Raw genomic sequence first — 15,029 nt, forward strand, 5'->3', positions numbered from 1 at the left:
GATGATATAACATAAACTAAGGAATTAGGGTTTAATGTTTTAGGAGTGAAATCATGAAAGTATATATGTAGATTTGAGGGGTCGAGGATGCGATAATGCGTCTTAGAACATATACATTTCATATCTCACCCTCTCTCATGCCTATAAAAGGGGGCTCCCCCTCTATACTCCATCATCACTAAACCCATCATCTCTACTGGCTTCCATCCCTCCACTTTATAATATTTCTCTCTCTCGATTTTCTTCCCCACTTCAATGTTAAAAAATTCCGTCGCTAATAAATTTCCAATTTGAGGTACTTTTGAGTCATCGGTGATGCGATATCTTTCTGAGAGAGACACATTTCATATATCCAACCAAGATGAGACCATTACCTCAGAAACCTATCCTGTGAAAGTCAGGTTTCGAGGTGATTTTACTTTATACGACCATGGGTGGAAGTCTATATAGAGGTTTTGTTTGTCGACCGTTATGAGGTCATGGATCGGAATATAATTGGGGAGTCAATTGATTGTTATTATGCAGACACGAGCTCAAACTTTTCGGATGCCCAAAGATGTTACCTTATAAATACCATACAAAAGTTTGAGGGCATAACCATAGGGAAAACTGTGGGGCTTCCCGCTATAATTGGCGTAATTTTTTTCTTTATTTCCACCAGTCCGTATCTTTAACCTTCTTTCATATTTGAAGGCCAACATCATTGTGAACGTAGGAGGACTTTCAGGCAGGCAACAATTGTTGTGGTGCAGTAAAGGTGAAGCTCCTTTCGGGGTGACAACAATTACCGTTATTAAGCAACTCATTAATAACTACAACTGATGTTTCTCGCTGACCTGACTTTGACCTTTACTGTGCTGAAACATCCACTCTTCGTCTGAGAGCCCTCTTGTGTTCACCTTGGTGTCAGCCTTTGGATAAGAATGAAATGTTAAATATACTGACTACCTAGAAATAGAGAAAAAAATTACGTTGATTACATCAAAAAGCCCTTTGTTTTTCCCTATGATTATGACCTCAATTTTATGTATGGTATATATAATGCATCATTTGTGGGTATCCAAAAAGCTTCAACTTGTGACCGCATAACAACCGTCACCTAGCTCCCAATTATACTCAAACTCGTGACTGTATCACGACCGACGATTGGGACCTCCACTTAGGCTATGTTTAGTAATGCTTTTTAGAAGCACTTTTGACATGAAAAGCAATTTTAAAGCAAAATGAATGCTAAACAACCTGCTTTTTTAGAAAATTTGTGTTTTTGAAAAGCACTTTTTTGTCAAACGTGAAAGCAAAAATTTGGTGCTTTTTTGCAGCCAAAAGCACTTTTAAAAGTTGAAATACTTTTTTACCCCTCATAAGGACACCAATGGGTAAGATATTATTGCAGCTCCTACTTTCTTTTTCATTTTCTTTGGTTTTAAATTTTTGCCTTTTATTTTCTCTAATTCTTCATGCTTTCCCTTTCATCTTCTTTGGTTCTAAAATTTTGCAGAAGTTGAACCAGTTAGTGATGATGAAGCCATTAATGTCTCTTCAAAAACACTAGTCGGGTGTAATGGAAACAATGGCAATGTCTCGTGATGATCAGTGGCGCTACCGTCATTGTTGAATGCTCCATTGTATAAGTTTTCAATATCAAGTGATGGAACCATGGTATGATCATAAGCATTTTCGTTGTAAAATAGAGCCTTTCCAATTTTACAAATAGGCTTGCCTCTTCTTTTAATTGATCCACTAGGGAGAAGAACCTTGGGACACTGAGGGTAAAAGCCTAGATGAGGATGATGATCAGCTTGGGGTACAAAATATGGACTAGCACAAACATCTGTAGAAAAACAAGAACAAATGTTCTATAATAATACAACAAATGGAAATATAACATGTTTTGTCTATAGAGTATTGATTATTGGAAACACGAAAATTTATGTGTTTTTACATGCCTTTTTAAACTTAAAATCATGCTATTTAGATTAAATTCTTGTCAAAAAATAATTAAATATTATAAAATAATTAAATTATGTTAAAAAAATATGAACATGATGAATTTTAATTAATTTTATAGTTAATTTTGATTAATTTTGACTATTTTCGACAGATTCGCACAAAGGGCGAAAATTGGCTCGGCAGACAATGCTTGAAGAATAAAATCGAGAAACAATTTGAAGCATCGAGGAAAATTTCCTTCCAGCCTAAGATGATCCAAAAATGTCTGTTAATTCATAATATAATTAATTTTAATTTATTCCCAATTTAATTTGGGTTAAATAATTTATTATTAATTAATTATGAAAAAAAAGGTCCAGTTGAACCGCATCGGTTGAACTGAATCTAGTGAAACGAACCAGCCACCAATTGGGCTGCCCATAACCGTTCATATGCTGACCCAAATCAGCATTTTAGCTGACTAAATAAGCTTGCAAAGAAGCCCTTGAAGAACTTTCAACCTTGCATTCAAACCCTTCCAAAAAATGTGGTTTTATGGATTTGCCCCAGACTATTTTTAGCAAAGTTGAATCTCTCAACTTTTCCATGTGTGTGGCCAACCAAGGGGGGTCTCTTTGGCTGATAGAATTTGCTATTTTTAGCAGCCACAATCAGCTATAAAAAGCCACCCCTTGCTAATCATTCAACTCATCCCTCACACTCTCATTCTCTCTTCTCCTCTCTCACTTTCTCTCAACTTTTCCTTTCCATTTTCCTTTTTGTTCAAGTGCCGATTTATTCTCTTGGGAAAGAGGTCCTCATCAGCCATTGTTGAGTAGAAATTAAAGTGTTCATAAGCCACCTTGATAGCCGAGGACAACAGAGAACGAAGAATAGTGAAATCAGTCAAGCCACGGAGAAACACCGGATTTGCTTCTTGTTCCCTATCTCTTTAAATTTCATTGTTATTTTGACAAACATGTTTATGAATATTTATGCTATTGAAATGATTAATTTAATCAATCTAGCTTGAATTTAATCGGTGTTGGGTTGATTATATTTTGCCTGCTTGAATTATTGAAATTGTGTTTGTGCTGTTATAGGCTTCGGTAAGATACTTAATTAAGTAAAATCATGCCTAAGTTATTCTTGCAATATTAATTGTTAGATAACTAATGAATTAATTATTAAATCATATTGAAATTGTAATTAGTCGACACAATACTTAATCAGTGCATGTTTATTCTTCTAAGGTAGCTGAAGTTAATTTACCATTGTATTTGGCGATACATATGCCTTGCATAACTTGCAAGATTATTGTGATTAAACTGTTTCAAGGTAGAAATACTCTGTTACCTCACATAGTCTTTTATGTGCTTATTAAATCGAGTTAATTGTTTGAATTGACATAGGGATATGTTCAAGAGATTGATTAATTTAATAAGTATGTATGAGTAGTAGTTAGCAAATTACCGAGTTGTCGTGAATTTGTTCTTAACGATATAAACATAAGTTTAATAATTCTAAGTTAAAGGAATGTAATTAATCCAACACAATTATATCATCTTAATTAAACCTTATTCAAATCGTGCATTAGAACTTTTTTATTTTAATTTTTTACTTAGTTTTTAACCCTTAGTTTTAATCATCTTTAAACCAAAATATTTTCCATCACCAAAGTGTTTTAACATTAATTTCATAAATATTCTTTTTTACAGTCCCTATGGGTACGATAACTCGATATTTACTTATCGCTTTATTACTTGTTGTGGTTGTGTATACTTGCACATTTTCGTCGTTCCAATTATATAGATTGAAAACCATATATCAGTTTGAAAGGAACAGTCAGCAGCATCAAAGTACTTAACCTATATATACAAAGAACTTATAGGAAAACATGGAATTCCAAACAAAAAAAATTGTAGTTTTTAATAGATACTGCAAGTCTGCAAAGACAATCACATATGTTTTATATAATACAAGTTATTTTAAATATATATTAAACTTTTCTAATTCATGTATTAAAATATTAATAATAAGTTATAATAAAATTTTTATATTTTCATAAATAATAATATTAAGGAATTTTAATATCATTTAAATATATCTTTTCTTTTTTAACATCATCATGTCTAAAATAATCATTGTATCTTTTTAAAAGTAATTTTTTCACAGCAATGCTAAATACTTAAATTTTAAATTAAAATTTTCAAAATCACTTTTAATAAGTACTTTTCCATAGCACTTTTTAAAAGTACTTCTCAACAGCAATTCTAAACTAGCCTTTAGACTTCGACCCGTGACCGTATCAAACACTGTCACCTCGAAACCTGACTTCTATAGGATGAGTTTCTAAGGTAATGGTACTATCCTGACATGACATATGAAATGTATGTATTCTGAGAAGCGTTATCGCATCCTCGACCACTCAAATTTACCTATAAACTTTCACGGTTTCACTCTTAAAGCACTAAACACTAAACCCTAATATAAGAAACCCTAAACCTAAAAAAATAAAAAAAAAGATGCTACGTGCTTTCACATTCTCTCCAAAATCAACCTATTTCCCTAAATTAAAAAAAAAAAAGCATATAACTCTAATTTAGCCAAAAGAGTAAACTACACAATTAGTCACTAAACTATAGGTAAGTTTTTGTTTTGGTTACTTAACTAAAAAAGTTACAAATTGGTCATTGAACAATTCAAAAGTTTTCATTTAGCCATTAAATTATTCAAAAGTTTTATCTAAGTTATTGGGTTGTTAAGTTTTTTTTTAAAAAAAGTTCCACTAATGAGCTTTAAGCGACAATTTGACTGTTGGTGCGGTGGATCAATACTCATTAGTGAGTAGAAAAATACACCTTAGATCTAAGTGGATGCGATGGTTAGTGTTGAAGATAAAAAAAAAACTGATTGAATTTTGTTTTGCAAATTCGTGACTTCTAAAGCTATTTCATGAAAAAAAATTGAATTATAGAAGAGAAGGGGAAAAAGAACTTTTGATTGGTGCAAGTAGTGCGAAGAAAGAAAGCCATGTAGTGTAGATTTTAACAACCCGATGACTTAAATAAAAACTTTTAAATAGTTTAATGATCAAACTATAACTTTTTTAATTAAGTGACCAAAATAAAAATTTATCTATAATTTAATAAATAATAATGTAGTTTATCAAAATAAAAATTGCTTTCTAAATAAAATCTACTTTTTATTTAATTAGCAAACAAATGGACAAGCAACTGCAGAGCTTTGGCGGGATGTCTCTTTTTTAGTAAATACTAATCATCAAATCACATCCTTTGAATATCTGAAAGCTGATATTTTACCTGCAAACAAATCTCCATTGCACCTTATTTAATTTGCTTGTTAAATATTGTTTTTCCTTGTTTTTTTCTTTTGGGTTAAATCAAAAGCAGAAAATCTCAATTTTTTCTCCTTGTTTCACTCTCTCAAATATCTCATCCAACAGGGAAGTTTTCAACTTACAAAATACCATCCCAACAGTTCAAAAATTTTTAAAAAAAAACAAGTTTTTTCCCCTTTCCTTATTCACTCTGGTTTTGTCTGAAAACCGAACATTCTGTGCTCTTTCTTCCAGCTTAAGCACCAGCAGATCCGCTATCCGGTATCTACCTTCATCGGTCCTTTGCATTTTTCACTGTGTATCTGTTTTTCTTTTTCTTTAGGTGGTTGAATGGACTAAAAATGTCAACTTTTTTTTTTTACGGATGCTTGTTTTTATTGGCATTCATTGACATTTTCTCGATTGGGTCAGTTCTGTTTTTTTATGATTTTCCGGTCACAAGTATGGGTATTCTAGGAAAAGAAGAGTGGTTGTGTTTTTGAAGCTTTGCTTATACTATTCCCTTTTTTCTACATTTAGCTGAATTGTTTGGTTTTGGATTCTCTTTTGCTTACTCTATTCACTGTTTTTCCCTTTCTTTGTGCAGTCTTAATATGAACTTTTCTTGTGTGCATTTGGGCATTTGAAAAAGAAAAAAAAACCCTTTTTTTTGCTCTAACATTGGTTTTCTTCTCATAATTATGTTAATATCTTGGTGAAAAACACTTACTCATGGAATCTAAATGCTTTTAGGAGGCTTTATGTTTCAAGCTTGTCCTATGCTTGCACTTGAACTAGTTTTAACTGGTCTCTGCTGTCTTTGAGGAAATGATGTAGTTCTTGTTGGGTTGTTTTGTTATAAGCAGAGGCAGTTTATAAAAGGGAATTGTTATGTCATACAATTGGTGATTAATTGATTTGCTCATAATGTCGAGGATCACTAAGTGGAAGATTGAGAAGTCAAAAGTAAAAGTTGTATTCCGGCTTCAGTTCCATGCTACACATGTAAGTCACAATATGTATTCGTGACATTTTGTGGTATGTATTTCTTTTTTGAAGCTAATCCCTCATTGATCTCCCTAGAGGTAAGATCATATTAAAGGCTGAAATTTTGGTATATTTGAATTTATCTAACAATAGATGTGAACCAAATTGAACAATATAGCTTGTTAAGGTGAATTAATAAATCTAATGACAATGCATTTGACTGCATAACTTTAGTTCTATATATGATAGTCTAAGCTGCTCACATAGTTTGTGATTTTATCTTATATGGTACTTCTATCATGAAACTACATTTTCTTATAAATTGCTTGCATTTTGGTAGGAAATATGTATTTCAGTGTGAAGTATTTGCTTTCGAGTCTTTGGCTTGTGTTTGTGGATAAAGAGTTTACGTCAACCTTTTTGGCACATCAAACAAATATATTCTGTTTCCCAATAAAAAATCAGAATGGAAAGTTTACATAATGGTTGTATAATGCTCTTGTTGGGGAGTTTCATAAGGTCAACCGCTTGAGGGATTAATTTTTATGCAGTAGGTATGCCCTTGAATCTGATGTGGATGTTTTCATTAGAAAACAATATCAGAGAAGTAATAGGAATTAGTGTTTTAGATTTATTTAATTTCTTTAGGAGTTTTAGTTTTACTTATTTTATTAGGTTTTTTATTTCCTTATAAACTTTAAATTAGGAATTCTATTAGGACTTTCTTTTGTAATTAACAGCCTATAAAAAGGATGCCAATATGAAATAAAGCAAGCAGTTTATTTTATCACAAACGTTAGTTTGGGAAGGGGGTTCAGTCAAGGACGAATCTGCCTTTTGAGTAACCATAGGTTGAAGCAAGAATTCTTTCTTGTCTAGACCTGTGACTAGATCCTACGCCAAGGCTCATAACAACTTGGTATCAGAGTTAGCTGTCATGGGTGACGAAAAAACTTTGACAGCCAAGCTGGAGGCATTCATGGAACAAATGGCTACAAGGCAACAAGCATTAGAGGAGTAGATGGCGATGTTATCTCTTTTGGTCCAAAAGACAACGAAAGGGGATTCAGAAAAAAATAATGAAGAACAGGACAACAGTGGAGGCAAGAAAAGAAATTTAGATTAGCAACACGGCGGGGGCATGGTGCCACGATACTCTAAGATGAAATTTCCCACTTATGATGGTGTTGGAGATTTTTTATGATGGTTAAAAGTGAAATTTTTTTTGGCAATCAACGGACCAACGAAGAAGACAAAGTAGGTTTAGCTTCATTCCATCTCTTAGGAGACGCACAATTGTGGTTTGATCAAATCGAAGAAGAGGAGGCAAATCTGGATTAGGAGCGCTTCAGAGAGTGTTGTCATGTCAGGTTTGGGACACCTATGAGTAATAACCCCTTCAGGGAACTTGCAAACCTGAGACAAATTGGGACGGTAGAAGAATATCAACGCCAATTTCAATCACTACTGGCTAGGACTACTGATCTTAAACCTCGACAACAAGTAAACCTTTTTACTGCCAGATTGGTAGAGGAACTTAGAATTGATATTGAGATGCAACAACTGGGAAACCTTGGAATTGCAATGAATATGGCTCGAGCTGTGGAACGTAAACAGAAAGTCTCTTCCAAGATGTTATCTCAAACCAATCTAAACTAGTCAGCTTCCCAAAATGCTGGCAGCACTTCAATTATTCCAACAACTAAGAGCTTTGCAAAGGGAGGAGGACAAACAACGAAACCAATGGGGAATAACAGCAAAATAGGTTCTTCCGCACCATTTATCAAGAGATTGACACGAGCAGAAATGGAAAAAAGAAGGGCTAAGGGATTGTGTTATAATTGTGACAAGTCTTACTCTATGGGACACAGATGTAAAAGGTTATTTTGGATAGAAGTACCAGATATTGAAGATGAGCAAGATGATGAGGTTGATGATCTTGAAATTTCTTTACATGCCATTAGAGGACTTGCAATTCATCTACTATTTAGCTGACAACAAAGGTGTCAGGAAAAATAGTGTTAGTTCTCGTTGATTCGGGCAGTACACATAACTTTCTATGTGAAGGTCTAGTGCCCAGATTGGGACTGAAAATACAAAAAAAATCTGGGTAGCAAGTATGTGTGGCAAATGGAGAACGGGTTCCTAGCATAGGCATTTGTAAATCAGTACAATTCGTTGTGGCCAATGACAACTTTCAAGCCGATTTTTATACAATACCATTAGAAGGGTTTGATGTGATTTTGGGGGTTAAATGGTTGTGTACCCTTGGTCCGATTTTATGGGATTTCAACTCCTTAACTATGCAATTTGCAGTAAACAAGAAGAAGATACTATGGCAAGGGCAACACCCAGAGGCAGTTCCACGACTTAGTTTGATACAAGGACAGGATTTAACTAATATAGTATTGGATAAACTATTGGTAGAATTTGCGCATTTATTCCAAGAACCGTCTAGGTTACCTTCTAACCGCAAATGTAATCATCGTATAACTCTTAAACCAAGAACGGGACCAATTGTAGTTAGGCCTTATTGATATCCACATTTTCAAAAGGATGAGATTGAGAAACAGTGTGATCAAATGTTACAACAAGGAATCATTCGACCCAGTAGATCACCATTCTCTTCTCTAGTACTCTTGGTAAAAAAATATGACGGGTCATGGCGTTTTTGCATTGATTATCGAGAGCTTAATGCTTGCACTGTTAAAGACAAATATTCGATTCCTGTAGTGGATGAATTGTTGGACGAACTTCATGGGGCAAAACATTTTACAAAATTGGATTTACGGTCGGGATATTTTCAAATTAGAATGGCAACTACAGATGTGGAAAAGGCAGCCTTCCGAACCCACCATGGACACTTTGAATTTCTTGTCATGCCATTCGGGCTTACCAATGTCCCTTCCACATTTCAGAGTTTGATGAATGACATTTTTCACCCTTACTTGCTTAAGTTTGTTTTGGTCTTCTTTGATGACATTAATTTATAGCAAAACATGGATTGAACATATGCATCATGTAAGATTAGTTTTTGAACTCTTGTGGGATAACATGTTGTTCTTAAAGAAATCCAAGTGTTTCTTTGGAGAGTCTCAGGTAACCTACCTTGGTCATGTCATCCATCGTGAGGGAGTCGAGGTTGATCACACTAAAATTAAAGGTGTCACCGATTGGCCAACTCCTAAAACTACCAAGGCTCTATGAGGCTTTCTTGGGCTGACAGGATATTACAGAAAATTCATCAAGAATTATGGACAAGTGGCTGCACCCTTAACATCTTTTCCAAAGAAAAATGCCTTCAACTAGACTAAGGAAGCTGATGTTGCTTTCACCCAATTAAAAACTTCTCTTTTAGTAGCCCCAGTCTTGCAATTACCCAACTTTGAGGAGGAATTTGTGGGAGAATGTGATGCTTTAGACAGTGGGTTTGGAGCCGTACTGCAACAAAAGGGACACCCCATTGCCTTTTTCAGTTGCAAGATTGCAGTACACCTTAAGTTGGCTGCCTACGAACATGAATTAATTGGTTTGGCAAAGGCAGTGACTCATTGGCGACCCTATCTTTGGGGAAGGCACTTCCTCATCTGTATTGATCACTTCAGACTTAAATACTTGTTAGACCAACGACATCCCCACAACAGCATTGGATTAGCAAGCTAATAGGGTTTGATTTTCGAGTGGAGTATAAAGCAGGAAAGTTGAATAGAGCTGCAGATGCTTTATCTAGAAAAGACGAAGACTTACCACACCTCATGACTGTTTCATTCCCTCAAGTTGAAATTCTTAAAGCCATCAGACAAGAAATAGGAGCTTCCCTAGAATTATCACAACCCCGGCAAAGAATTCTACAAGGAGAATTGAGGTCTGATTGGGTCGCACAAGATGGGTTGATTTTCTTCAAAGGGGGCTTGTACCTTTTACCTACCTCACCAATTATTCCCACTATTATTTCCTCTATACATGCTATGGCACATGAAGGGGGATTGAAAACATTGCATCGTCTTTGTCAAGATTTTTTTTTTGGAAAGGAATGAAGCTTGCAACCTCAAAATTTGTGCAACATTGTTTAGTATGCCAACGGCACAAATGGCAAAATTTACAGCCCGCAGGTTTACTTCAACCTCTTCCAATACCACAACATGTTTGGGTTGATATCTCTATGGATTTCGTGGAGGGTCTACCCAAAGTAAAAGGGAAATCAGTATTTATGGTGGTTGTGGACAGACTATCGAAGTACGCTTATTTTTTACCCTTGTCCCATCCGTTTATTGCTATATCTGTTGCTACCGTCTTCTTTGCGGAGGTCTTCCGACTTCATGGCTTGTCGGAATCCATAGTTTTGGACCATGATAAAGTTTTCCTCAGCCTGTTTTGGAAGGAATTATTTCGTCAAAGTGGTTCTAAGCTCGCTTTTTCTTCAGCATACCATCCCCAATCTAATGTTCAGACAAAGGTAGTTAACCGAACAATAGAAATGTACCTACGATGCCTCTCTAGTGATCGTCCACGACAGTGGGTCGATTGGGTTCCATGGGATGAGTATTTCTACAACACCTCATATCACACTGCCCTAAGGGCCACCCCTTTCCAATTAGTATACGGTAGGGATCCACCTCGACTTCTCTCCTATTCAGCTGGTTTTACAAGGATTGAAGCTTTGGATAAGGCTCTACAAGATGGGGATGCACTTTTACAAAATGCTCGGAATAGACTCTTGCAAGCTCAGCAACGAATGAAGAACACTTATGATTTGGGGCACAGAGAGTTGAATTTTAAAGTTGGGGATTGGGTTTTGTTACAGCTTCAACAATATCGACAATTGACGATAACTAAACAGAAGCATCACAAGTTGTTGCCAAAATATTTTAGTCTTTTTAAGGTCTTGAACAAAATAGGAACAGTGGCCTATCAGCTTGAATTACCTATAGGCAGTAGAATACATGATGTATTCCATGTTTCTTTCCTCAAAGAATACAAGGGACCTCAACCAAATGCGGTAGGAGACTTGCCCTTAGTATATGATGGCAAGGCCTTGCCTACTCCACAAGCTATTATTAATACCAAGCTTAATCGATGTTGACGGGAACTATTAATGCAATGGGCAGGATGTCCTCAAGAAGATGCCACTTGGGGACCAATTGATAGTTTTCGAGAAGCTTATCCTGAATTTGAGCTTGAGGACAAGCTCAACTCCGAGAGGGGGAGTAATGATGTGGATGTTTTCATTGGAAAAAAATATCAGAGAAGGAATAGGAATTAGAGTTTTAGATTTATTTAATTTCTTTAAGAGTTTTAGTTTTACTTATTTTATTAGGTTTTTTATTTCCTTATAAACTTTAAATTAGGAATTTTATTAGGACTTTAAATTAGGAATTCTATTAGGACTTTCCCTTTGTGATTAACAGCCTATAAAAAGGCTGCCAATATGAAATAAAGCAAGCAGTTTATTTCTATCACAAACGTTAGTTTGGGAAGGGGGTTCAGTCAAGGACGAATCTGCCTTTTGAGTAACCATAGGTCGAAGCAAGAATTCTTTCTCGTCTAGATCTGTGACTAGATCCTACGCCAAGGCTCATAACAAAATCTAGCCTTTTCCATAACTGGTTCCTTAACTGCAGGTTGCATACTTTTAGTGTATGGTTCACCCACATATGGATTCAGTACCATCATAGCTATAAGAGAGTGCTGTCAATCCTCATGCTCCTGCAACTGACACATGACCATTCTTGAATCCTGCCTTTGGGCCATGGTGTATTAAAAGATTGTAAAGATTTTAAGAAGGTATAAAACCTTTGTGGGTGTATGACAACATCAATGTAATGGGAGAATAAGAAAGCAAGCAATACATTGTAACATCCATCCATATGATGAAAATTTGAATTTAATGGTTTAATTGGTAATTTGTCAATGCTTTAAATTCGCGCTTCTCTTCTTAGCTTTGGTGATTCATAATAACCATCCATTCTACTAGGAGAAGAATTAGAAGGTTTGATATTAGTCCACCAAACTTCCAATCTAAACTACTTAAATCAACTAAGTGAATCCTTGTCATACATTGTATCTTGTGTGTGTTTAAATATTATGTTTCTTGCTAATTTATAGGCTTTGTATTGCATGCTATTTTTTCAGCACTTAATTATTCTAATCAACCATAATATTGGGAGAAGAATCTGATGGTTTAACTTTAGTCAACTAACTTCAGTTCATGTAAATAAATCTTTTCCACTATTTAATCTGATACGTGTTAAAAAGCTCTCTGAAGTTTCCTACTATATATATTTCTAGCATAATATGTGATTGTCCTTCAACTCTGGAAAACATATTCTAATGCATCATTCATCTTGGTTGCTGCAATGACTGTGTACCATGCATATTTTTTCGGGACAATTCAGATTCCACAAAGTGGATGGGATAAACTGTATATATCCTTTGTTCCTGCTGATTCTGGAAAAACGACTGCAAAGACAACTAAAGCAAATGTGAGAAATGGAACTTGCAAATGGGCTGATCCAATCTATGAGACTACAAGGCTTCTCCAAGACATCAAAACTAAGCAATTCGATGAAAACCTCTATAAGCTTGTTGTGGCAATGGTTAAATCCTAGTCCTTACAGTTTAGATGCAACATTTTGACCGCACACACAGTCTTGGTATGACCTTAACCGTCTTTTACCTAAACTATTTGGCAGGGTTCCTCAAGATCCAGCCTTCTTGGTGAGGCTACCATCAATCTTTCTGATCATGCTGATGCATCAAAACCTTCTGTTGTTTCATTGCCTCTTCTTGGCTGTGATTCTGGAGCTACATTACATGTAAGGGCTTTTGAATTTCTCAAAAAAAATTTGGGGGTTGTTTTCTTGCTTGTTGTATTTCTTGGGTTGTTTGTGCAGTTAGAAGAAAAAATGTTTGTGTAGCTTCCTCTAGAAAGTCTTTCGAACTCTTTCCTATTAGAGATTTGTATTGTTTCATACCTAAATAATTTTTAATTTGTACTCAATGACAGGTCACTGTACAACTGCTAACCTCTAAAACTGGTTTCAGGTATCTATCAAAAACATTTAAACTTTTTGCTTGCTTCTAATTTCAAACTACTTATATGTAGTTACGCCTCGTCTCAGGGAGTTTGAACAGCAACGAGAACTTAGTGGGAGAGGTTTGCAGGTTGGCCCAGACCAAAATGGTCCTGATCAGTCTTATTCTGGGAAAGTATCAGTTTCTGAGGAGATTGTCAACAATCGCATTGATAAGGTTTAGTTTGTTTCTTTTAGATTCCTAGATATTACATGTATTGTATTGTTGTTAAAGGTTCTTTGCTTTTATTTCGCACTTTTACATTGAACCCTTTACGGTTTTACATACAAATACACATTTGTTGCTGAAGAGAATAATCGTCATGGTTCTCTTCTTTCCATAACAGTTCATTTATTGAGGAATACAGATTACAAGATATGTTCCTCTTATCAAAATCAGTGATTTTAAGGTGTATGATATCACTTCTTCAAGAGAACTGTCTGCAAATACTCCCTGGTTCAGTTCAGAAGCAGAATAAAATTATGGAGATAATGTTTGAATGGAGCTTGTTGTTACTAAGAATGCCATTAATATTGTAATGGACTTATATCACTTTGTTATAGAAACCCTCAAAGAGGCTGGGTTATAAGTATGTGAAGATAAAGAGTGAAGATGGTTAAAATGAGTTACATTTAGCCCTTTAGCTGTCCCATGCTACAATAATAATATGCAACAAGTACTTTTAATGTATCTTTAAATATGACATGCTCTTGTTTTTTTTGGGTGAAAAATTTTCTGTTTACATTATGTGAAAGGCTGTATTGTAGGCTCTTTAGTTGTTCTGAGCTTTTTTATGAATTTCCAGCAAATGCTTGGCTTTACAAATAAGGGATAATCTTCTTTTTTTTTCCCTGCTTTGTTTTATATATAGGTCAATGCAAGGGTTAGATTTATAGAAAAATCTAAAGAACAACCTTTGCTTGAAGATGTTGCCTTGAATGATGACTGTGGAGACTCAAATGTGGGTTTCCATGGCTCTTCAAATACTTCAGATAATTTATATGCAGAGGAGCATGAAATGTCCAGTGCCCATGAAAATGATGGCCAGAAGAGTACAGTCTATGTGGCAGGACTTGGTCACATCCCTCAGCAAGAGAGAGGGGATTCCTCAGTTCATCAATTATTGGCACTGGGGACTAACGGTTGGGTTCATGGCTGGAGTTCAGACTATTCCGCAGATAATGACATGGCTATTGCCTATGAAGAGAATAACAGACTCAGAGGATGCTTGGAAGCGGCAGAGTCATCCATTCAGGAACTAAAGATGGAACTAAGTTTTTTACAAAATCATGCTAATCTAATAGGTGATGAAACAGAGAAGTTTGCTGAGCAACTTGTTGCTGAGATTTCTTCTGGAGAAAGGTTGGCAAAAGAGGTTTCTGCCTTAAGATCTGAATGTTCGAAGTTGAAAGGTGACCTTGAGCAGATGACAAGTTCTAAGCTATACCCTCCATTGAATAGCAAAGAACCTATTAAGAAAGACCAGAATCTCTTATTTCAAGACTTAGAGGTCACTTGGTCGAAGGGGCTTTTAGCTATGGAGGCTAAGATAAGGGAACTTCAAAATGAGACATGTTTGAATTATCATCAAAGAGACCATAGGTTCCTTCATGCAGATTTGGGGGCATTGCTTGGCATTCTGCTAGATCTCAAACAAAACTCAAAAAGAAATATCTATTCTTAGATCAGTAGAGTCTGA

At 35.3% G+C, this 15,029-nt stretch overlaps 2 protein-coding genes across 3 annotated transcripts; one reads left to right on the top strand and one right to left on the bottom strand.

Annotated features, from left to right (window-relative positions):
* Window positions 1-1,484: 1,484 nt before the first annotated feature.
* Window positions 1,485-5,578, bottom strand: LOC128039906 (uncharacterized). The gene is made up of 2 exons (XM_052628835.1): window positions 5,560-5,578; window positions 1,485-1,831 (listed from the first exon to the last, which is right to left on the bottom strand). Exons 1-2 carry the CDS (start codon window positions 5,576-5,578, stop codon window positions 1,485-1,487), a joined length of 366 nt encoding a protein of 121 aa, XP_052484795.1.
* Window positions 5,240-15,014, top strand: LOC105797206 (uncharacterized). 2 transcript variants are annotated; one of them, XM_052628119.1, is made up of 7 exons: window positions 5,240-5,551; window positions 6,136-6,274; window positions 12,652-12,852; window positions 12,949-13,071; window positions 13,263-13,300; window positions 13,378-13,507; window positions 14,202-15,014. In XM_052628119.1, exons 2-7 carry the CDS (start codon window positions 6,197-6,199, stop codon window positions 15,012-15,014), a joined length of 1,383 nt encoding a protein of 460 aa, XP_052484079.1. In that variant the 5' UTR covers window positions 5,240-5,551; window positions 6,136-6,196. The 2 variants fall into 2 exon arrangements, with proteins under 2 accessions (XP_052484079.1, XP_052484080.1); XM_052628120.1 differs by lacking the exon at window positions 6,136-6,274.
* The last annotated feature ends 15 nt before the right edge of the window (window positions 15,015-15,029 follow it).

Source organism: Gossypium raimondii, chromosome 3, assembly GCF_025698545.1.
Source record: "Gossypium raimondii isolate GPD5lz chromosome 3, ASM2569854v1, whole genome shotgun sequence".
Classification (NCBI taxonomy): domain Eukaryota; kingdom Viridiplantae; phylum Streptophyta; class Magnoliopsida; order Malvales; family Malvaceae; genus Gossypium; species Gossypium raimondii.